This window comes from Psammomys obesus, unplaced genomic scaffold, assembly GCF_907164565.1.
Source record: "Psammomys obesus unplaced genomic scaffold, mPsaObe1.curated_primary_1811, whole genome shotgun sequence".
Taxonomy (NCBI): Eukaryota; Metazoa; Chordata; class Mammalia; order Rodentia; family Muridae; genus Psammomys; species Psammomys obesus.
Genome location: NW_026591711.1, coordinates 6,270,607 through 6,290,555, shown reverse-complemented (window position 1 = coordinate 6,290,555; position 19,949 = coordinate 6,270,607). Strand labels below are relative to the sequence as shown.

Here is a 19,949-nt window from a genome sequence, read left to right as displayed (position 1 = left end):
ACAGGAAGCCTGGAGTACCTTACAAGTCATTGTCCTTTATTTTTTTTACCATAAGATGAAATTTCAATTGCAAAGAAACATACACAGAGCAGACAGATGCGGGGTGCTTGATCACCATGGCCAGAACCAGGTGGGATGGACCTGCCCTGCTCCCCTGAAGCACATCTCTCACCACCTCTACCTCCAGCCCTTAGCCATTGCCCAGGCAGAAAGTGAGATGGTGGAGGGAAGAGGAGTCCATTGCGTTGACCAGGGAGTGACCAGACATGGCCTTGGCTACTAAGATTGACCTGATATGATATAGCTGAGCATATGGGTCCTCAGTGTCCTTATCTGTTAAGAGAGCTATTGTGCCTGCTGGGGGATGGGGCACAACCCTCCTGACTGTCCTGCTGCTTCTAAGCACCTGAAGATTGTGCCTCTCAGTTTATGTTCACAACATGGTTAAGGGCACGATGGTTGAGCTACTCTGGCCTGATGGGATTGAATGGAATAACCTAGAGAGCTGAATGCATGACACCAAGCCCTGAGCTGACTCCCTGAGTGGCCTCAGAAGCTGCAGCATCAGGTCAATACAGAGAGAAGACTGTGCCTAGCATCACGTGGTGAGCCTTTTCCGGTTGCAGGCTGCAGGCTGTCTGAGCTTCTGATCAAATTCATCGAGCCAGGAGCTCACAAGCCAGGACAGGAGTAGCCTCCTTGATAACGATGAACAAGGGGCACCCCAGCCCCTGCGCAACCAGCACGGGCATCTGTCCAGGGACTGCTCCACATCTAGCTGCTTCTCTCCTCAAACATGCTGCTGCAGACAGCCCAGTGCTCCTTAATAAATGCCACATCATCACTGCCAGGGAGACTAAAGAGCTGAAACACCCATCTAGTCGGGGCCATGATACATAGGCAGACCAACTAGAACTAGGTAGGAGAGTGTGAGCTCCTCCTCCACCATGAAATGGCCTTCACTCTGCTGCATTCTGCCTACATTCTGCCCAAAAGAAGGCTCTCTGCATCAACAGGCACTTCTGGCATCCTGGAATGGCCTCTGCTTCATAGCTCACCCACGTGTGCTCGTGGGCTCTGGATGTCAGGAAAGAGCTCAGGCCAGGTAGACAAAGCAGTGCTGTCTAGACTGTCCCTTCTAGACCCTGTGGTGTGTCCATGCTGACAGAGTCCCCACAGCTGTCCCTTCCTTGCCACCTTACAGATAGGATCACTGAGGCCCCAGCACAGGGACAATTCCAAGGTCTTATAGTGAGTTTAAGTGGAAGGGTCCTGGAGGTAAATCAGACCAAAGGGGAAAGCCAGAGGACTTCCTCTCCCTCAAAGTGCCTTTGGGGACAAGGTGCGTACTCAAGGAGAGCCATGATCAAAGGCACAAAGCAACAATGGCAGAATCCCGGGCACCTAAGGTGGGTGACGTGCTGGGCAACTTTGGGATGAGGGGGGACTTCCTAGCACACTCTGAGGGGTCAACCACCAGGTGGGCCCCTTCCTTTCGCTCATCCATGATGTCAAGGGAGTGAGGTGTGGAGTTGACAAATCTTGGGCCCCAGGAAGCTCTGAGACCAGGAAACAGAAAGAAAGACAGTAATATTGCTGCCCCAGATGAGGCTGGACCATGCGGATCAGGCAGGTCTTGAGGAGTGACTTTGGTCAGCTTGTCAGAGCATCTACAATACGATTTCAGCCCTCCCCTCCCTCCGCCCCTCCCTGCCCCGCCCCCACATGGATACCCGGGCCAGGTCGCCTCTATTTGGGCTTCATCTCGACCCTGGAGTTGATGTCATCACCATCCAGGTCGTATTCTTCCACCTGGCCGCTGGTCCACACCTTAATGCGGTCTGTGAAGTCGCTGCTGCGTGGGGCCAGGATGAAGTCGTAGATCAGCACTGCCAGGGCACCCCCAATGAATGGTCCCACCCAGAAAATCTAGGGAAGAAGCATGAGAATTTAGAGAATAGCTGGCCACACCTCCCCTTCCCCCAGGGATCTCCCCATTCCATCTGCCTTGAGTCAGAAGCAGACAAACAGTCCCATACTTTCTGATTCCACTGCCCCGCAGAGTGGTCCCAGACCAGGGTGTGTAGTGGGGACATGTCCTGGCCTCTGTACACAGCTCAGGCATCTCTGTAGCAGCCCATTCCTGAGGATGGCTACTACTCCCTTTGCCCAGGCTTGGAAAGTTCCCAGAGATGGGCTAATCTAATAGAGGGTTGCTAGCAGCACACAGACCAACAGTAACCGGAGCTAAAGCGAACGCGATTTCTCCTCTCTCAGAGCTCTGCTTGCAGACATGGCTCCTCTCCTGATGCTATCTACCCTGGGAGAGGCAATGAGCCTAAGCCCACGTCAGCCACAGTCTGGGAAACCAAGGCACAAAGCCTGCCTGAGGTTGCTAAATCCCAAGGCGGCAGGGCTAAGATGTGAACCCTGCTGCCCACCACGTTGTTATGGTGACGGAGCAGGGCAGCGGGCGGGGCAGTAGGTTCGAGCTGCCAAGGTGGAGACCAAACACAAATCTTTTCAGGAAGTGAGCCCCCTCCCTTCATCTCAGACTTTGGTTTCTTGATTTCCTCTGCCCTATCTGTCTCCCAGGATCTCTATGAGAGGAGAGCATGCCTTAAGGGTAGGGTGGAACTTGCTTCCACAATGTGCCTGGCTGCTCAAGGTGACTTACCCAGTGGTTTGAGAAGTTGCGGGTGAGCACGGCAGAGCCAAAAGACCGGGCAGGGTTGATACCACAGCCAGTGTAGTCAATCTGGAAGGTGAGCACATAAGGAACAAGAAGATAAGGGAAGTGACAGGGAAGGTGGGGAGAGAGAAACAGTAGACAAGGGGAAAGTCAACCCCAGCAGAGAAAGGTCCTTGGGACCTTTTCCTGACACCCAGAGTGGTTCTGCCATCTCCGACCCCATGGTGGAAGTTTCACCCAGAGCACCACGGACGCCCACACTAGCACCACTCATCAGCTCTTGCCTTGATTCTGACCTCCCCATGGCCCCAACCTGGGAATTCCTCTCCTTACCGCCAGCAGGTGTCCCAGGGCCACAGATAGGCCAATGGCAAGAGGGGCCGAGCCACCTAAGTCACGGCGCCTCCGGTCCGTGGTGGCCAGGACGCACAGCACCAGCTGCAGAGTGCCGATGATCTCAATGCCCAGACCCTGGCCAGAGTTCACACCTCGAGCCAGCTGAAAGGAAAGAGAATCCAGAAGGTGAGTCAGGCAGGTGGCAATTGCAACAATATTTCCAGAGCACCAGGCCCAGGCAGGAAGAGACCACCTTCAACTACTTCATAGCTTATTACTGAGCTTCTCGCTGTGTGAACCCAGAGGGGGCCAGGCAGAAACAACAGGTAATGCAAATCAGGCCTTGCCTCCTCTCACACTTGATACTCTAGCTGGATTCCCCAGTCCTGTCTAGGCCCTGCTTCATTCTGTTCAGAGGCCCAGGTTGAAGCAGGACCTCCTTGTTGGCTACATGACATGCCAAATGTTACAGGTGAGTGTGAATCTCAGACATGGGGGGGTGGCCGGGGACCCCTTAGGAGAAGAGAAGCATTGGCAAGAGGTACCCAGGTAGAGATACTGCCTCATCCTTCCAAGTCCCAAACTTTCTCCATCTCTGTTTCCTTTCCCCTTACTTTCCCCTCTTCTCTCTCCTGGCCCCAGCCCTGCTTTCCCTCTCTTTGGCTACATGGGCCCCACCGCTGTAGTCTGGCTGCCCCTGAGCCACTTTTGGAAACATGACTCATGGGAAAAAGAAGGGAATGGGAACTGCCATGAAGTCACTGGAGCCCTACCACCCCTGTAGCTGCACTGAGAAGACCCCCTCCCAAGGATCCAGATAGCTGCTCCAAGTGGAGGGGAGGGGAGACGCTGGGGCCAAGTGCACCTCACAGAGTTGCTGGGACAAGTTGGTGAAGACGCTGGAATGCATGCCTTCGGTCTCCCTCCCAGGAGGGACGGCTGAGCTCTACCCAACAAGCTGAAAACTAAAGGCTCCCTTCCAATTTCCCACCTGAGTGGTGGTGTCCCCAACATAACCAGGCATCCTTCAAGGTCCTAGGCAGGAGGCACACCTCCACTTCTCCACGGGGGTTTCCCAGTTCAGCCCTGAGGCCACCTCACAAGAACAATACTCTTCCCTCCTTTGTCTGCAGTGCTGGCTCTCAGGGAATGACTCACATCCCTCCACTGTTGAAGCCCCAGCTTTGGGCCTTTCCTGGCCAACCCCAAAGCTGTGTCCCCTATGCCCAGTGAGCTTTCTGGGACAATCATCCCATGACAAAGTCAGGCAATAGAGGCAGAATCCCAGTGCTCAGGTTCTTATTCTTCTACTTATTGGCACTGTGAACGTGGCTTCCCCTAGGCTCAGCTTCTCCATCTGTAAAATGGGTTTAAGGTTTCAGCTCTGTCCAGCCTCCCTCCAGAAGAATCAATGATCACAGGGTTGTCTCAGGCATTTGAAGCAGGTGACAAAGACAAGAACTATCAGGTGGCAGTAAAGGATAGCTGCATCTACTGGCAGGGACTGCCTGAGCCTGGGAAGGCTTGATGGAGGAGCAACTAGAAGGCCATAGTTGCTATCTCCACTTCTGCCTATGGCCCTCATTGACATTCATGGCTTCTCTCCCTCCATCTCCTCTACTCTCCTGGGCTGGCCTAATTGCTAACTGGCAGGAGTCCTGAGAGGAGCACTTCCTCACCAATTAATGGAGCTGTCCCTAAGCCTCCTACTTGAATCCAGTCCCTCACGGATATAGTCAGAGCTAGTCTATCTCTTCCCCTGGTTCTTAATTGGTTGAGTCCCAGGCCCTACCCAAGGTGCCATTTTCTATACAAAGCAGAACAGGCCCTGGTTCAAGACTCAGAGGTCTGAGTCCTCAGGAAGCAAGAGACAGCCATCCTGCCTGGGAACTCTGGAAGGTACCCCATTCCTGACTGCCCAAAGGCCGGCAGTCTTCCCCTTCCAATGCCCACCTCTACTACCATCGCCAGCAGCAGCCAGCTACCCCCACCCACCCCACGTGCTCCGCAGCTAACGAACACTGCTCTCCCCCCTGCCAGTGTGCTTGAGCTCCTTACATCCGGGAAAACAGTAGGAGGGTTAGAAACGATAAAGGTTCGTGGAAACTCGCCATCCAGGAAAGCGCAGGTTAGAAAAGTCAAACCGTAGTGATTGGGCACAGCCCATTGCATTTCAAACAACTGCTTAAACAGGGCCAAGCCCAGCCGCTGTCATTTACCACTGGAAAAGAGCCATGTCTGTACACGTGTGCCTAGTTGTGCCTGGACTGTTGACGTTGAAAGAGCAACGCTCCGTTTTGTGAATGCGGCTGTGAGTGGCAGAACAGCCACGCGGCTCTTGTGGAGCAGTCAGCGCTCCTGATCGCTGGTGACCTCATGGCTTAAGGCAGCGTGCAGACTCCCAGCTCTGGGGAGCTTTCTGTGGGACCCCCATCTCCCACACCCTACTGGAAGAGTCTGAACAGTTGAGCAGCCCAGAGGAGAAGAAGCCACCTGCCACCTCGCTGGGTGTTTGTCCCTCCTGGCCTGGGAGCAAACCTCCGAGGGGAGGCTCACGTGTAGTACAAAAGTGATTGTTTTTGTGCACACAGTACAAAAATCGCTGTACACAATCGATTGCCCAGTTTCCAGAACTTCCTGTCTCTTTGACACGGCTGACTCCAAAAAAGCCCTTAGAGTGAAGGGCCTAGGCTTTTACTGTTTAGCTGGGAGCTGAAAAGCTAGCCAGGGTCCTTTGAGACTCACACAGAGGGAACACATATGCTCAAGGAGGAGGCAGTGAGGCCAGGACCCTCACCTGAGGGTTTATGTCACCTCAAGCTCATAGGCTGACATGCTGGCTACCAAGGACCGAACTATTCCCAGCTTGAAATGGACTGCTGCCAGGAGGCGGCTCTGAGAACGCCAGTGTGTCCCAGCCCAGGATTAGCCTCTCCAGGCTGTGCTACCTAAACCCTCTCTGCCATTTGTAGGCAGGCCACCAGGATAGCTCACAAAAGTCCCAGACATGGGGCCCTGACTTTGGGGGTGGGCCTCCTGTACCCCACCCTTGGGGAGCAGCAGAGTTCAGAGCCAGCCCTGGCTGAGGCTCAGCCCCTGCTCTCAAGGAACAGCTCAAGAGACATGGCTGTCTGCCCACCCCACTGTCTCCAGTACTGGCCTGCCAGGGAGCAGCGGGCCCCACCTCATCACCTCTCAGTCAGCACTTCTCTGTGCTCAGTGAACAGCTATGTGGTGGTGGACCACTGTCAGCTGTGTCTACAAGTAGGCATATGTCTGCGGTGCTTCTCACTCCTCCTCTTTTGTTAGACGCTAGCAGGTTTGTTACAGAAAAATTAAATGATCTAAGAACTATAAAAATATTAGCACCATAGGCAGTTTAGACTAATAATAAATTATTCAAAAAACTAGACAGTCACAAGAATCAGATCAAGCTATTCCCAAAGTGAATGTTTTAAATAATCCTCCTTTAGAAAATGATAGAATGAGACAGTCAAAAAAAAAAAAAAAAAGGCTAATAACCTGGACAGGCAAGAATTAAGCCATATCACTGGCAATACTTGATTAAAGGAAAGTAGGGGGAAACCCTCACCTTGGGATTAGAGGCTAGTCAGTCTTTTTTAAGTCCCTGGGGGATATTTAGACAAGTTGATAGGGTCCTGGCCAATTACTCCGAAGCAGAGCCCGAGAATCACTGTGACTCAAGACACCACATTGGGCATGCTCTGCAGAGCAGGGGGCTCCGAGCGGCATGGTCCCAGGTCCCAGGTGGTTTCTGTATGTTTGCACTGGTGTGTCTGATGGCATTTCTGAATGCGTCACCATGTCCCTCGTGTTTCATGCCCACAGGGGTGGCGCCACTACTAGCTGGAGAAGGGAGGGAAGTGGAGAAGAGATGGACCCCTTCAGTGAGAAAGCAGCTGGTCTCAGAGGCCCTTTATTTGCTCCCAGGGCCACGTTATCTTTCTGACAAGAAACAATACACAAAGCAATGGTTCCCAATTTCCTTTCCTCCTTTTCCTTACTGCAGAGCAAGGAGAGGAAGAGGTTCCCGTGAGGACCCTCCCCGTCCTGGGCCGCCAGATCCAAGCAGTGTTGAGAGCATGTTCTTTGCCACATATCATGTATGTGCATGGGTGTGTACATGTTTGTGGAAGGCTTGAAACATGGTCCTGCCTTGACATTACGCACTGTACAGCCTTGACAAGTATCCATGCCATGGTTGGATCAGTATTCCCAAAAGCAAAATGGAAGCATTAGCCTAGACTCCAGCCCCAGGCAGTCTTCAGGTTCCTCCTTGCCTGGAATCAGGTAGGCACCTCTAGCCAGCACCCAAAAACCCAAGTTCCAGTCTCCAACTCCCATTCTCAGCTTGGCACAAAGCCTGTGTCACAGAACCTATTACCCACCTACACTACACCTCCTCACAGCCAGACCCCCACTCCCAGAGCAGCTTCCTTGTAGTGGGTCCATCCTGCATATTTCTAGATGGTTCATCTGTTTAGAGGAAGCTGCTTCCTGAGTTTAAAACAAACAAACAAAAGTTCCTTCAGAGCAGAAGCTCCCCTCTGGAGAGTCTCTACTGGGATATCAAGCCCCTGGAGGAGCTGATTGTGCCTCCCCACTGTCTTTAGTCTCAGTCTCAAGAATGTTCTTGAGACATTAGCTGCTTGTGTAGATAAAGATAGTCCCCCAAGCCCCTACTCATCCTACCTAGGCACCATACTACTGTGGCCAAGTAGCCCCTCTAGTCTCCAGGAAAAGGCCCTGACACAGGAGTCCCTGATCCCTATGGGGCCTCAAGGACATGTCCTGCCAGTATCTGCAGGTGTGAGGCTCAAGTTTGAACTATTCGGAAGCCCCAAAACTCACACGTGCTTCTAAACACAGGGACAGGAGTGCCCAGTACCGAATTCCCAGGGAACTGCTACCAGCAAGAACTTAAGGCTCTTCTGCCACCATGGCTTCCCAGACACCCCTGGGGTTGGGTACTGTGACCCGCCTGCGAGGCCTGATCGGTTGCCGTTGAGAATATCCTGAGTGGGGCCCTTGAAAGTAGAGCTGTGTAGGGCCTTCCAGGTGAGCTGCTGAAAGCTGCTCTGGCTAGAGAGGGGAGCACCAGGGCAGAGGAGCATGGGGTGGGGCAGGATGGGGTAGGTGGGAGCAGCCCTCCTCAGAGGCCACCCGAATATGCCCTCTTGGAGCCTTTTAAATACTTGTCCCAGGTGGACCCTGGTTTGGTACAAGTAGACCACACTATATAATGCTCAACAGATGCTGTGGCGGACCCAGCCTCAAAATTTTTGTGAGAAGGAATGTCTATCCTGCCACAAAGCTCCACCTTTCTATGCTCTTCCCCCTGCCCTTTCCCTCCTAGGTTCTGCCTGGAAACAATAATTACAGGTCCCAGCTATGTTGTTACACCCAGCCCCCAGCTCTATCCCTGGCCATGCTGGTCAGGGCATTGGAAATTTACGCTTCTTTTCCACAGCCTGCTCCTGAGCCCCAGTGGAGGTAGCAGTGGCCTCAATCCTGATAGTCCTACAGGTAAGAAAGACCCTCTCTCCTCATGGCTGAGGAAGCAAACATCCAAGAAACCGGGAGAAGAGTCAGCATTCAGGGTCAAGATATATACCATGTGGTATAGCAGGAAAAAGCATTTCCAAGCATTTGAATCCTGAATCAACAGGGCTGAGAGATGAGCCTCAAGAGAACAGGTGTGTCCTCTGACTAAGCCCCCAGGTGGCTAGACTCAGAGGCTCTGGGAATACAGTCCCTTCCAGACTTACTCAAACACCAGCCCAAGTCCAGAGTTCCTACCGCCTTCAAAATTCAGCCTTCTACGGTGACAGCAGCCCGCCCAAACTTAATGACCACCTCTAGGCCACAGCCTCCCTTGCCCTTTGCTTCAGCTCTGCCCAGAAGCCCCTTCTTAGTCCATATTCCAGTTCTTGCAGGATCACCTACCTCCCTGGAGCTCTCCTGGCCCTCCCATCCTTCCATTTCAAAAGTTCCCTGGCCCGCCCTGACACCTCTTATCTCACCTGCCTCCTGCCTGCTATCACAGGCAGCTGTGCAGTTTATCTGGCCTCAGGCCAGTGAGCTGCCCAAAGTGGGAAGCCTGGCTGACCCAGCCTTGCCCTCAGCACCCCAGAGCCTCAGTCATTTCTGCAGGATGAGGGCCAGAAAGGAGAAGAATGAAAACAGCTGGGATGCCAGGACTCTAAGGCTCCAGCATCCTCTACTTTCCAAAGCCAGCCACACCCTTTCATATCCTCTTCACAGGTCCATAGGTGGGAATCAGGGCCATCTAAGCCCAGTCAATTGTATGAAGCAACATAGAGTGCAGGTGGCTGTCCCTGAGGCAGGGAGCCTCAGAGCCTGTAGCCAAGGGTGAAAATTTGGCTCCAGCTCTTTTACCCAGAAGGGACCAATGGGCTCATAGGAGGCCCACGATCTCTCTCTCTCTCTCTCTCTCTCTCTCTCTCTCTCTCTCTCTCGGGCGTTTCCTGAGTCCCAACTTAGTCAGGAGAAAGTTGTCCCCACCATGTCCCTGGGGGATACCCCCTGACTCACCCAACCACTTCCTGCCACTTTCCCCTCTATTTCTTTGGAAATCTCCATGCCAACAACTCACCCCACCCAGGTTTTGGCAGCGGGGTGTGGGTAGGAGCAGCGGAGCTCTGAGAGTCTTCCACAGGGATGTGGAGGGAAGAGACTGCCACCTGTCCCATTGACTACTGATCCCTCTAAGGCATTGAGACCTCTCCCAACCCCTCCAGATCCGGGAGCCAGTACCTGAGAGAGAGCCATTTGTCTGGGAGACAGGCTGTCACCATGCCAAAGGTCCACCATTTGTTTGGGTGGGGTAGTAGGAACCCCACCACAATGACTGGTCCCCTTGCTGTGGCTCCTCTTAGCCAAGCCCTTCTGGAATAGGTAGCTAGCCAACAGAGTGGTGGTAGCAGAAATGTCACCAGAACCTAAGTCCCCTCTTGAATCTCAGGATGCTCAGCTCCAAGAAGATCCAGTGGTTAACGACCAACAGAAATTGGCTCTAGGGTACCTGCCTCCCACCCCAAGCTGTGGCCACACTTTCTCCTCCAGCTATATGTATCCTGCTTGACACATATGATGCTCTGACAACTCTGGAAAATGGTGGGGGTTGGGGAGACTGAAGTGCGGTGTAGCTAGACTCAGGTGCTGCCAAAGCAATCAGTGTGCCTCAGCCTCAAACGAGCATATTAAAGACTGCAAAGCCTTTGCCAGCAAGGGCATAGGTCTTGCCTGTCACTTGACTTGGAAGAGACAAGAGCTAGGAGTCTCAACCTCCTCCCCACAGGGAGCCTTCATTGCTTCCATCTTTCCCAGCCCCCACCTCAGCAGGAACTTGAACCTCCTCACAGGAATTTACCAAAGCACCTAGCTCTGCTCCTATTGGAGAGACTGAAGTCTAGAGGGACACAGCCTGTCTAACTCTGTTCCTTAGGCCTGCTGTGACAGCCAAGTTTTCTCCAGCTAAAGTCTAAACTCCAGCCACAGGGCTAATCTTCAATCTCCTGCTGAGCAGAGGTTGACTTAAGAGTGTGATCCCGAGGTGTCACTGTGGCACAGAAGTGCTCATCCCAGTTGCAGGGCCACAGCAGCTGCCCTCTGTACCCCACTAGCACCTCCCTCCCAACCTGCATCTCCAGGACTTCAGCTGGGAAGTGAGAGAAGTCTATTCACCCATAGCCATCCAACTCACAGGAGCCTGGCCAGCTCCCTTGCTCCTGCTCCCATGCACCTGCCCTGCTGGGGTCCAGCCTGCTTCGTTTTTTTTTCTGGGGCTGGTTCCTCTACTCTGCCTATAGTCTCTGCTTCTGGTGAGAGACTCCAGCCTATTCCCCTCTGAGACATCCTATACCCTCACTCAGACACTCCCGCTGAACTAGTCCAATTAAACCCAAGTGCACTCAGCATGGGGCACTTTGCTAAGAAGCTGGAAAAGGTCTGTGACCAGGCAGCCACCACCGAGGCCACTTAGCTGTGTGGAATAACCCCGGGGCAGTTATTTTGAACAGTTGCCATACAGTTGCCAGTGTCTGCTTATCATTCAAGCCAGGGACGATGGGCACAAGCGGTCACACACTCTCAAATGCAGCATCAACTTGAAAACAGCTTATACAAGTTCAGGACCCGTGTAGATAGGCACACATTTTCACTTCCACCTTCACACACAACAAGCAAGCAAACCACCTCGTTCAGTGGCCAAGGACTACCGAGCCGAGCCCTTCTCCAGAACTGTTAACTAGAAAACTCTTCTAACAACTCCAGAAAGTTTTGTTTCCTCAACTTTGTTTGATTATTGGGAATCAGAGGAATAAACGGGGGCTGTCTCATGACTTGCTGACGACATTTATTTGGGGACCTAAGTGAGGATTAGGTGCCACCTAGAAGCCCAGGTGACTTCACAAGGGAGTCACTCTCAGACACTTGCAGAAGTGTTTTTACACATGGTAGGAGAACGTGGACTTGGGACAGTAGGCCCAGGTTGCCCAGGTAGGACAGGAGAGTGCCAAGAAACTCGAGTGGAGGGGTAAAAACTGCTGGCACACAGCTAGCTGCTCCCTCACCTCATTTCTGGCATTAGATACTCTGCAGGGGACTTTGGCACAACCATTATTGTCTAGCTCTCCCATGCCCACAGCACCTGGCAGCAAACAGACCCTGCGGCATAGCTGAGTTCTAGCCCCCCCCCACTTTTGGCATGACCTCTGAAACCCTCACTATTCTCTCTGTTCCTCAGTGTCCCCACTGTACAGTAGGCAAATGGAGGCAGTGCCCTCTCTGTACCCTCCTACAGACCCCCAAGCCTGAGACACCCCACTCACGTCATTTCGGCCAAGTGAGTTCTCGTCTAGGGAGGAGGTGATGCCCGAGAGGATGGCAGTGGCGACGATGGCTCCCACACACTGGGCGATGATGTACATGACAGCCCGGAGGATGCTGATCTGGCAGCTGAGCAGTAGCCCCAGTGTAACAGCTGGGTTGAGGTGAGCACCGCTGATGTGACCCACGCTTTGGGCCAGAGTGGCGATGCTCAGACCAAAGGCCAGAGACACCTTCACGTTGTCCTGGACCAGTGTCTGGTTCCTCTCCAGTGGGTAATTGAAGCCTAGGGCAGAGCCGATGCTGATGAAGACGAAGAGGGTCATGGCCAGGAACTCAGCCACCACAGCCCTCCAGAAGATCTTCTTCTTGAATTCACTGGCCATGCTGGCAGGGGGCTCAACTTCACTGCTGGATGCCTGGCGCTCAACTCCCTCCAAGAACTGAGCCACAGCCTGGGCTGGGCCTATTTATAGGGCCGGGTGGGGGGAGCACAAAGGGAGGAAGGCCTCTCCTTGCTCCTGTCCCGCCCCACACCACACGGGCCTCCTCTCTGCAATGGATGCAGACAGGGCTCTGCTGTCTGCCTGCCAACTTTTTCCTTCCTCCTCTCCCCCTGCTGCCCTCCCTTGTTCCCTCCACCCGTCTCAGCTCTCGGCCCTGCCCAGGCTGAGGAGGCAGGCAGGAGGCAGCCGTTGCTCTAATAGGCTTTGGGAAATTCTTCCAAGCTGGCCCTTCTCAGGGGGCCAGAGAAATCCAGGTGTCCCCGCCCAGCCTGCAAAGCTCAAGGGTGCCCGAGGGCAGAGCGAGGCACTCTAGAAGGGGTGGGGAATAGGGGTTGACTGGACTCTCAGGATGGACGTTGCCCTCCCTGGAGGTGGCACCAGAATCCGCCTGTCTGTCCCATCTCACTCTGAGCAGAGTTTGTAATCTGAAGTTCTCAGGCCCAGATATCTGCAGGTCAGTCTGGCCTCCAACATCCTAGCCCGGGCAAGCATCTACATGTGTCTTTGGAGATGTCCCCTCACCACCCAGGCCTCAGTTATGGGGGTACAGGTGTACCCCCATCTACCATTCTGCAAACAAGGATAGGCCTGAGCCAGGCAAGACTGTTAGAAACCACCCCCAAATTCTCAAACTTAAAACAATTTGAGCCAATGATTTGAGGGCCAGAGCATGAAGATAGTGGTAGGTAGGTGTTGTGTGTTTGTTGTTTGTTTGTTTTTGTTTTTTTTGTTTTTTTTTTCCTCTAATAGGCAATGGAGCCAGCAGGTCACTGGGGAGATAGCAGGATTGGCAGCTGGATCTGAAAAAGGAAAGAATGGGAGACATAGGCTGAGGCTAAGAGACATACAGAGAAATGGAATGTTAGATAGAAGATAGGGCAGCAGAAAGCATCATCCAAGCGATGGTGGGAAGTGAAAAAGATTCCCCAGCCAGACAGGAGACAGCAGGAAGAGCTAGGAATATAGCTAACTGGTAGAATATTTGTCTAGGAACTGACCAAATCAAGATACAGAAATGAGGAGAGAGGCAGGTGAGGAAGACCACTTTCCAACAGCAAGAGGAGAGGAGGCCATGTTGTAGACCACAGGTACCCAACCTGCTACCTGTGCACCCCCAGAATCTGGAGTAAAGAAACAGAGAACTTGTCATTTTACCTACTGTTTGAGTGTGCCAGAAGGCAAACCAGGCCCAGCAAGGAGACTATGTCCCAGGAAGGGACTGGAATGGTCAGGTTCCCTCTCTTCCTACCTTAGTCCATAACAGGATCATTGGATTCTTACTCACTAGAGGTGGGAAACCAACCCCCATGTAAGAAAAGAATGTCTTTGAGTCTGGCATCTATCAAGGTAGGGCCAAGCACCTTCAATCCAGGGTCCATCCTACAGATAATGATATTATCTCTCAAGGGCTACCTGTGACCAGCTGCAGCCCTGGTACCTGATTTAACCTACAGGCATCCCATGGTATGTTTACTGGAAGCAGGTGGCTGGTTGGGAAAGCATTTACCACCTCACACCTAAAGACTTAGAAGGCCAGGAGGGAGTGGCTCTAAGTATAATGTTGATGGAGAGGTTGCTTGGCCTTCTCTGCCCAGGGAGCCCCGGAAGCTGAAGGTAATAAAAGGCTTATTCACCCTCTAGAGAGGCAGCTAGTAGGAGGGACCATCTCCTAGAATCTCTGCCATATTTTATATTCTGAGAGGCTCCCCTGGGGCCTGAGAGTGACACCGCCCCTCGAGGAATTCACTCTTCAATTCCAGGGACCTCTAACCAAAGATCTGTCTGCAAGGCTGTGCAGGGCTCAAATCTGATGCTGGCTGGCTCAGGGACCCAGCCCAGAAGATTCTAGGAAAACAGTACGGAGAGCTGGCCCTGCACCAGAGGCTGGTGTAGCCAGGCAGCAGAACAGTACAGCAGAACCAAGCGAGGAATGTGAGCCCTTGTGGAGGTAAGTATGTCCTGGAGGCTATGGTAGTACCTGAAGACCAGGTCTGTAAATGTAGTATATGGCGTGTGTGTGTGTGTGTGTGTGTGTGTGTGTGTGTGTGTGTGTGTGTGAATGCATGTGTGCATGAATGCTGGGGGCAGTGGCAAGATTGCCATAAAAATTACTAATATATTCTTATATTATATCAAACATCATTCTGGATACTGTAGGAACAACCATGGGCCACACAGGCCCCTTGTCTTCTTAAAGCTTCCCTTTTGCCACATAAGCTTACAAATTCTGTTTGGACACAATAACAATTGAGACCTGAGGCAAAGGAGATGCCATCAGAATGGAGACATTGCCCAAAATACCAATATGGACTTTATCTGTCACTAATTCCGACAATGGCAAGGGGCCCCTGAAATTTTTAACTGGCTGTTTGCCAGGAAGGTTTCTAGTTGGATGTCAGGCAAAAAGGTCCTATACCTCAACCTCGTTCTCACTGGTGTGACACAATCCAGGCTGTCTGGCCAGGAGAGGCAGGCCGAAAGTAGACAGTGCCTTGCCTGCCGAAAGTAGACAGTGGCCTAGCCGTCAGTGATGTGCTGAGGGAAGGAACACCGGGATTAGAATGCTGCACCACTTATTTCTGATCTTACCGTTTAAGTGCTCCCTTCCTCCAAGAAAGGGTCCTGGAGGTACAGGTTACTCTACCCAGTTCGCTATCCCAGAACAAAGGGCAAAGGCCTTAGGCTACAAGCCTCAGTGTGGGCAGGGGTGCTAGTGAAAGCAGCTTCAGCATCCATGCATAACTGCAGTAGAGAGGGCAGCAGTGCTCTAAGGTGAGATCACAGAGCAACAGGGAGTGGCCAGAGCCCTGACAGTACAGTCATCCCTGGGAACCTAAGTCCAAGGCCTGGTTCTGGCTGTGCTTCAGGGTGACCCAAAGCTCCTGTGTCCTTCCTGTGAACAGGCTCTCAGGCTCAGGCCAGACTAAATAAAGCAGATGGTCCTCCGTCCTAGCGCCCAAGCTCTGGGCAGAACTTGAGGTCACTCGGGCCCTAGTGGCAGCCACTGTTTGTCCTGCCAAGCGCTTTTCCAGATGTGCCTCACTCCTGACATGCCCAGTGAAGCCCATACCAGTCAGCGCTGTTCATAGGATGATCTGAGCTGGCTTATTTCCTCAAAGTGCCACAGGACTTCAGACTCCATCTCAGAGGATGTGATAGAGCCTCGGAGGCAGGCTAAGGATAGGAAACTTAGGTTGTATGGGAAACATCGCTAGGTATGGTCCATCTTTCACTACCTAGAAGCTTCAGGGATATGAGGAGTGGACTCTGCCTCTTGCCAGTGAGATTTTCTCCACAAGCCAGTCAGAGAGAGCAACAGCTTCATTCCCTCCAGAGGGCCCACCAGCAATACAGAATGTGAGGTAGGAGGAGACTTGGCAACACACATAACTATCCAATCACCATAAACTCACCAACAGCTTGGATGAGGTTTCCAGGCTAACTCCAGCTTTCCTGAGTTGGAAGTAAGGACAGGGAAGCAGGACAGGAACATAGAATATTCCCTCATGGGCCTGAGGAAAGTGGGCCCCTTTCCCATCCTGGCCTGTCAGCTCGGGCTCCCAGCTCTGTCTGAAAGCTTCCCCTGTGGGTTACCTGATTATACCCCTCTCCCGGCTCTAATACAGGATTTTTAAGCCATGGATTTCTGCCTTCCCAGATAGGCTGGTCCTCTGAGGAGTTTATGGCCAGAGATGTCAATCTGGAGCCATCCTCCTCCTGAGATAAAGTCATCCTCTCCAACACTGGGGAAGACAAGGTCGGCTCAAAACCAGGGCGTAGGATTTCTCAGGGCCTCTGAAGCTTTGCTTCTGTACCCAGTGCTCAGGTTCCTGACAGAAAAGTATGGCCTTGTGTCAGCCCCTCCCTCCCCACCTCCTGCGCCCTAGCTCACCACACTACCCATGGCCATTCACATTACTTCTCTGGCACAGTGTCCATCTCTTTTCCTTCCCAGATGGCCCATGCAGAGCCTCTACTCTGATGGTACTCTGGACCATCCCACACTGAGCCTGGGAAAGGCTGGATCCCTAAGGTTGCTGAGCAGAGAGCTGAGTGTGCTGAGGGCTCTGCTCCCAAGAGAAGGACACCTGCCTCTCCCAGCATGTGAAGGGAGACAGCTCCTTGTCTAAGAGGCAGCGCCTGGGCATTTAGGCATCACATGATCACTCTTAAATCAAAAACGGATTTAGGAGGTACCCAGTGATTCAGCAGGGATGGAACAATTTAATAATTTTCTAGGCTTCTGTCTCCTATTCACCCTGCTCCTCCCTACCCTCACCCCTACTTGCCTTGAGCCACAAGCCAGTCTTCTTGTCTTTGGGGTGAGGGGCAATACCACACCCATTTCTGGACAGTGGGGTTTTCTATTTTGTGTTACCAGCAATTCTCTTGCCATAGCGGAAGAGTGACTAGGGCAGAATGGAAAAAAAGTTGCCTTTGGCCTTGTGGAGTCTACAGAGCTTTAATTCTTGTATATGTCCAGGATTGAAAACAGAGATTAAAAAAATCAGGCTGCGGTCCGAGGAGGGCGCCTGAGGAGACTGGGCTACCCCTGCCTCTATTCCAACCCACTCAGGGATGGCAAAGCCCTCCACGAAGGAGTTAAGCCACAATTCCTCAGTCCCTATTCTGCAGTGGGAATCCCTGCTAGCCCAAGAGGGTGGTGTCCTCCCCCTTGGAGAGAACACTGCTGGTGGTTTCTGAAATGGGCAGCCAGACCACACCCTTGGGGAAGGGAGGGCAGGACAAGGGCTCTGCTGCTCTATGGGCCCCTGAGAGGAAATGTCATGTGTGTAAGTGGTTTGGGAGGGCTTCCTCACTCTGGGTTCCTTCTCTGCTCTGGGCCCAAGCAGGCTGCAGCTTAGCTTCCAGCTCCCTGATGCCAGCCTTTTTTAGACTTCTCCTGTCTTTGCGTCATTGCATTATGACTCTTCAAGAAAAGGGATCCTGAAACCATTTGTTCTGAAGTCCTTGGACAAACTAGGGCACTGATGGGAAAGGAAAGGTAGTCCATAGCTTGGGGTGGGCATCAGGGTGGATTCATAGCAGTCTGACATTCTGCGTGTTTCTGATCTGCTAGCCATACGCATCTTCCTTTCTTCCCTTCCTGCCCAAAGGCCACCTCCTCAGACAGCCGCACGGGCTTGAAAAAAAATTAAAAATTAAAAAATACAGTACAATATTCTGAGGGCCTCATGACTCTTCACCCATGCTGTCCCCTACTCTTCACAATCCCCACAGATTCTGCCAAGGTTTTCAGACCCAGGCCACAAAGCAGGGAGTCCAGACCTTGGCAGTGTCTCCCTTGAAGGTATACCCCTTTTCTGAATACCTCTGGGTTCTGGCCTGGCAGTGGGGCCTTAACCTTGAGTGGGGTCTAACAGCCTCTGCCACTCCTGCCTGCTTCTTGTTGGCTCTGTCACCTGCTGAAAACCACCACTGACACAAGTCCTTCACCTCTCAGCCAGATCAGATTTTCCGGGGCCTCCTCTGGGGATGCTTCAGGAGAATCAAGGCTTCCAGGTCCAGCCAGGGTCTCTCTCTGGCATTTTTGGTGGCTTCAGGTTTCCAAGATGCAAAGTCCAGGGTGTCCCGGACTCTATCCCCAAGAAAGCCTCCCATTCTGGGCTGTGCACCCATGACACCACTTGCCCACAGGCACCAGAGCCCTGGGACATCGCTCTGCTGAAGGATTCAGAGCCCACAAAAGGCTGGTGTCTCTTGAATAGTCAGGAGAGCCCTCAGCAACCACAACGCCCAAGCCATAAGGCTAAAAACTCTGATTAACCTCTCTAACAAGTTCCCCTGAGTTGGTTTCCCTGAACTTCTCCACCCTTAGTCCCCCTTGACAGCCCATCCAAGCTCTAACAGTACCACATGTCACAATTTAGACCTATTTGTCCCTTCTGCCTCTCCCTGACTATGCAGAGGCTGCATGTACACACACACACACACACACACACGCACGCACACACACACACACGCACACACACACACTCACACACACACATGCACACACACGTTTGCATTGTCGAACACACATGAATGCAAACAGGCATACTCTATATCCATTTACTCATACATGCAAATATCACACATAGGTGCCATGCACATGAATGTGTATACATAGGGACACTCACATAGATTCATGAGGGTGTCCACAAAAAATAAAGATAGCCACTCCACCGTGCACTGTGGCCCTCCTATCAGTAGCCCTGGTCCCTGTATTTCTGTCCTGTGTCCCTTCCTGGTGTTCACCTGGGTGGCTCATAATCGGGGACCTGACTTTCCTCACCCACTCCATGAGCTGAATTTAATGATGTAGAGGACAAAAAGAGGATTATAGCAGTGGGGCCACATGATCCATGGCCTTGTTCTTGCGGATACTGTTCTCTACCTGTGTGCTAGCCTCTCTTCATCTCCTGGCAGTACTCTGTACCTGGGTGCCCTCTGCCCGAGGTCAGGAAGGGAACAGGCTCTGAAGACAGGACATTCGGGGAACATTCTCAAAGCTGAATGGAGGTAGACATCTTTAGCCCACCTTGGAGCAAAGACAAAGCAGCATACCTATGAGAACATACTTGTCCATGCTTTATTGCCTCATGTATCACAGAACTCTGAGTCTGGCTAGTGGGCTGAGTGCTAGGGGTGGGAGGTAGAGTGAGCAAGGCCAGTCCCTGCCCCAGTGCCTTGGAGACCCCTCCCCCTGTGTCCGTCTGAGCATTCTATTCATGTGAAGCCAACATTCCTGGAGCCCACCGGGCCTGCAAGGTCATCTCACACAGGCAATCACAGTCTCATCTAATGAGAAAATGATGACATGGCCCCCCGCTGTAACACCCCACCTCCTTCCAGCCCCCACATCCAAATACATTCTTCCTGCTTTGTGGTGCTGCTCTGCTACTGTGCCCCACAAGTACTACCACATCACTCTCAAGGGACTCCCTGTCCTCTGCTCTGGGGCTCTCCAGTCACCTGTGTCGAGCTACTCCCCGACTCTCAGGATCATTGCAGTGGAGGCAGCTGGGGCTTTGATCACTGCATCGCCATTGCACATCGGTAAACTGAGGTTACAGGCTCAAGGGGTTCCCCAAGGTATTATATATAGCAGGGCATCTCCTCCCCTTGGCAGGCAGAGTGGCTCTAACAGGGCACTGAGCACAGCAAGAAAGACCTGCCACTTCATGAGCCTCCTTTCTGATTACTCTCAAGGCTTAGGATGGGTGGTCACAAGTGGAGATCCGAGCCCTGGTCGGCAAACTAAAGGAAGCCCACACTCAAGATTGAAGAGCCCAGGGCAGAGATGGATGCCACTGGGGATTGGCTGGTTGGTGAAGCAGAAGTCTTACAGGCCTTCCTGGAGGAGGCAGGATTTGAACCACAAATGCTGTGCAACTGAAGAACTATCAACATACTATCAGATGAGAAATCCCCTTTGCTGAGTCTTGTCCTCTGACTCACATATCTCCCCTTTCCAGGCAGCCTACCCCATAGCAGGGCAGCTCTCAGTGGCTTACTCAGCTGCCTGTTCCAGGGCTGCGTTT

General features: G+C 52.6%; 1 protein-coding gene across 1 annotated transcript; it reads right to left on the bottom strand.

The window, feature by feature from the left end:
- Positions 1-1,700: 1,700 nt before the first annotated feature.
- On the bottom strand, positions 1,701-12,334 carry Aqp1 (aquaporin 1 (Colton blood group)). The gene is made up of 4 exons (XM_055611780.1): positions 11,902-12,334; positions 3,026-3,190; positions 2,678-2,758; positions 1,701-1,929 (listed from the first exon to the last, which is right to left on the bottom strand). The coding sequence occupies exons 1-4, from the start codon at positions 12,283-12,285 to the stop codon at positions 1,750-1,752; spliced, it is 810 nt and encodes a 269-aa protein (XP_055467755.1). The 5' UTR covers positions 12,286-12,334; the 3' UTR covers positions 1,701-1,749.
- Positions 12,335-19,949: the final 7,615 nt, after the last annotated feature.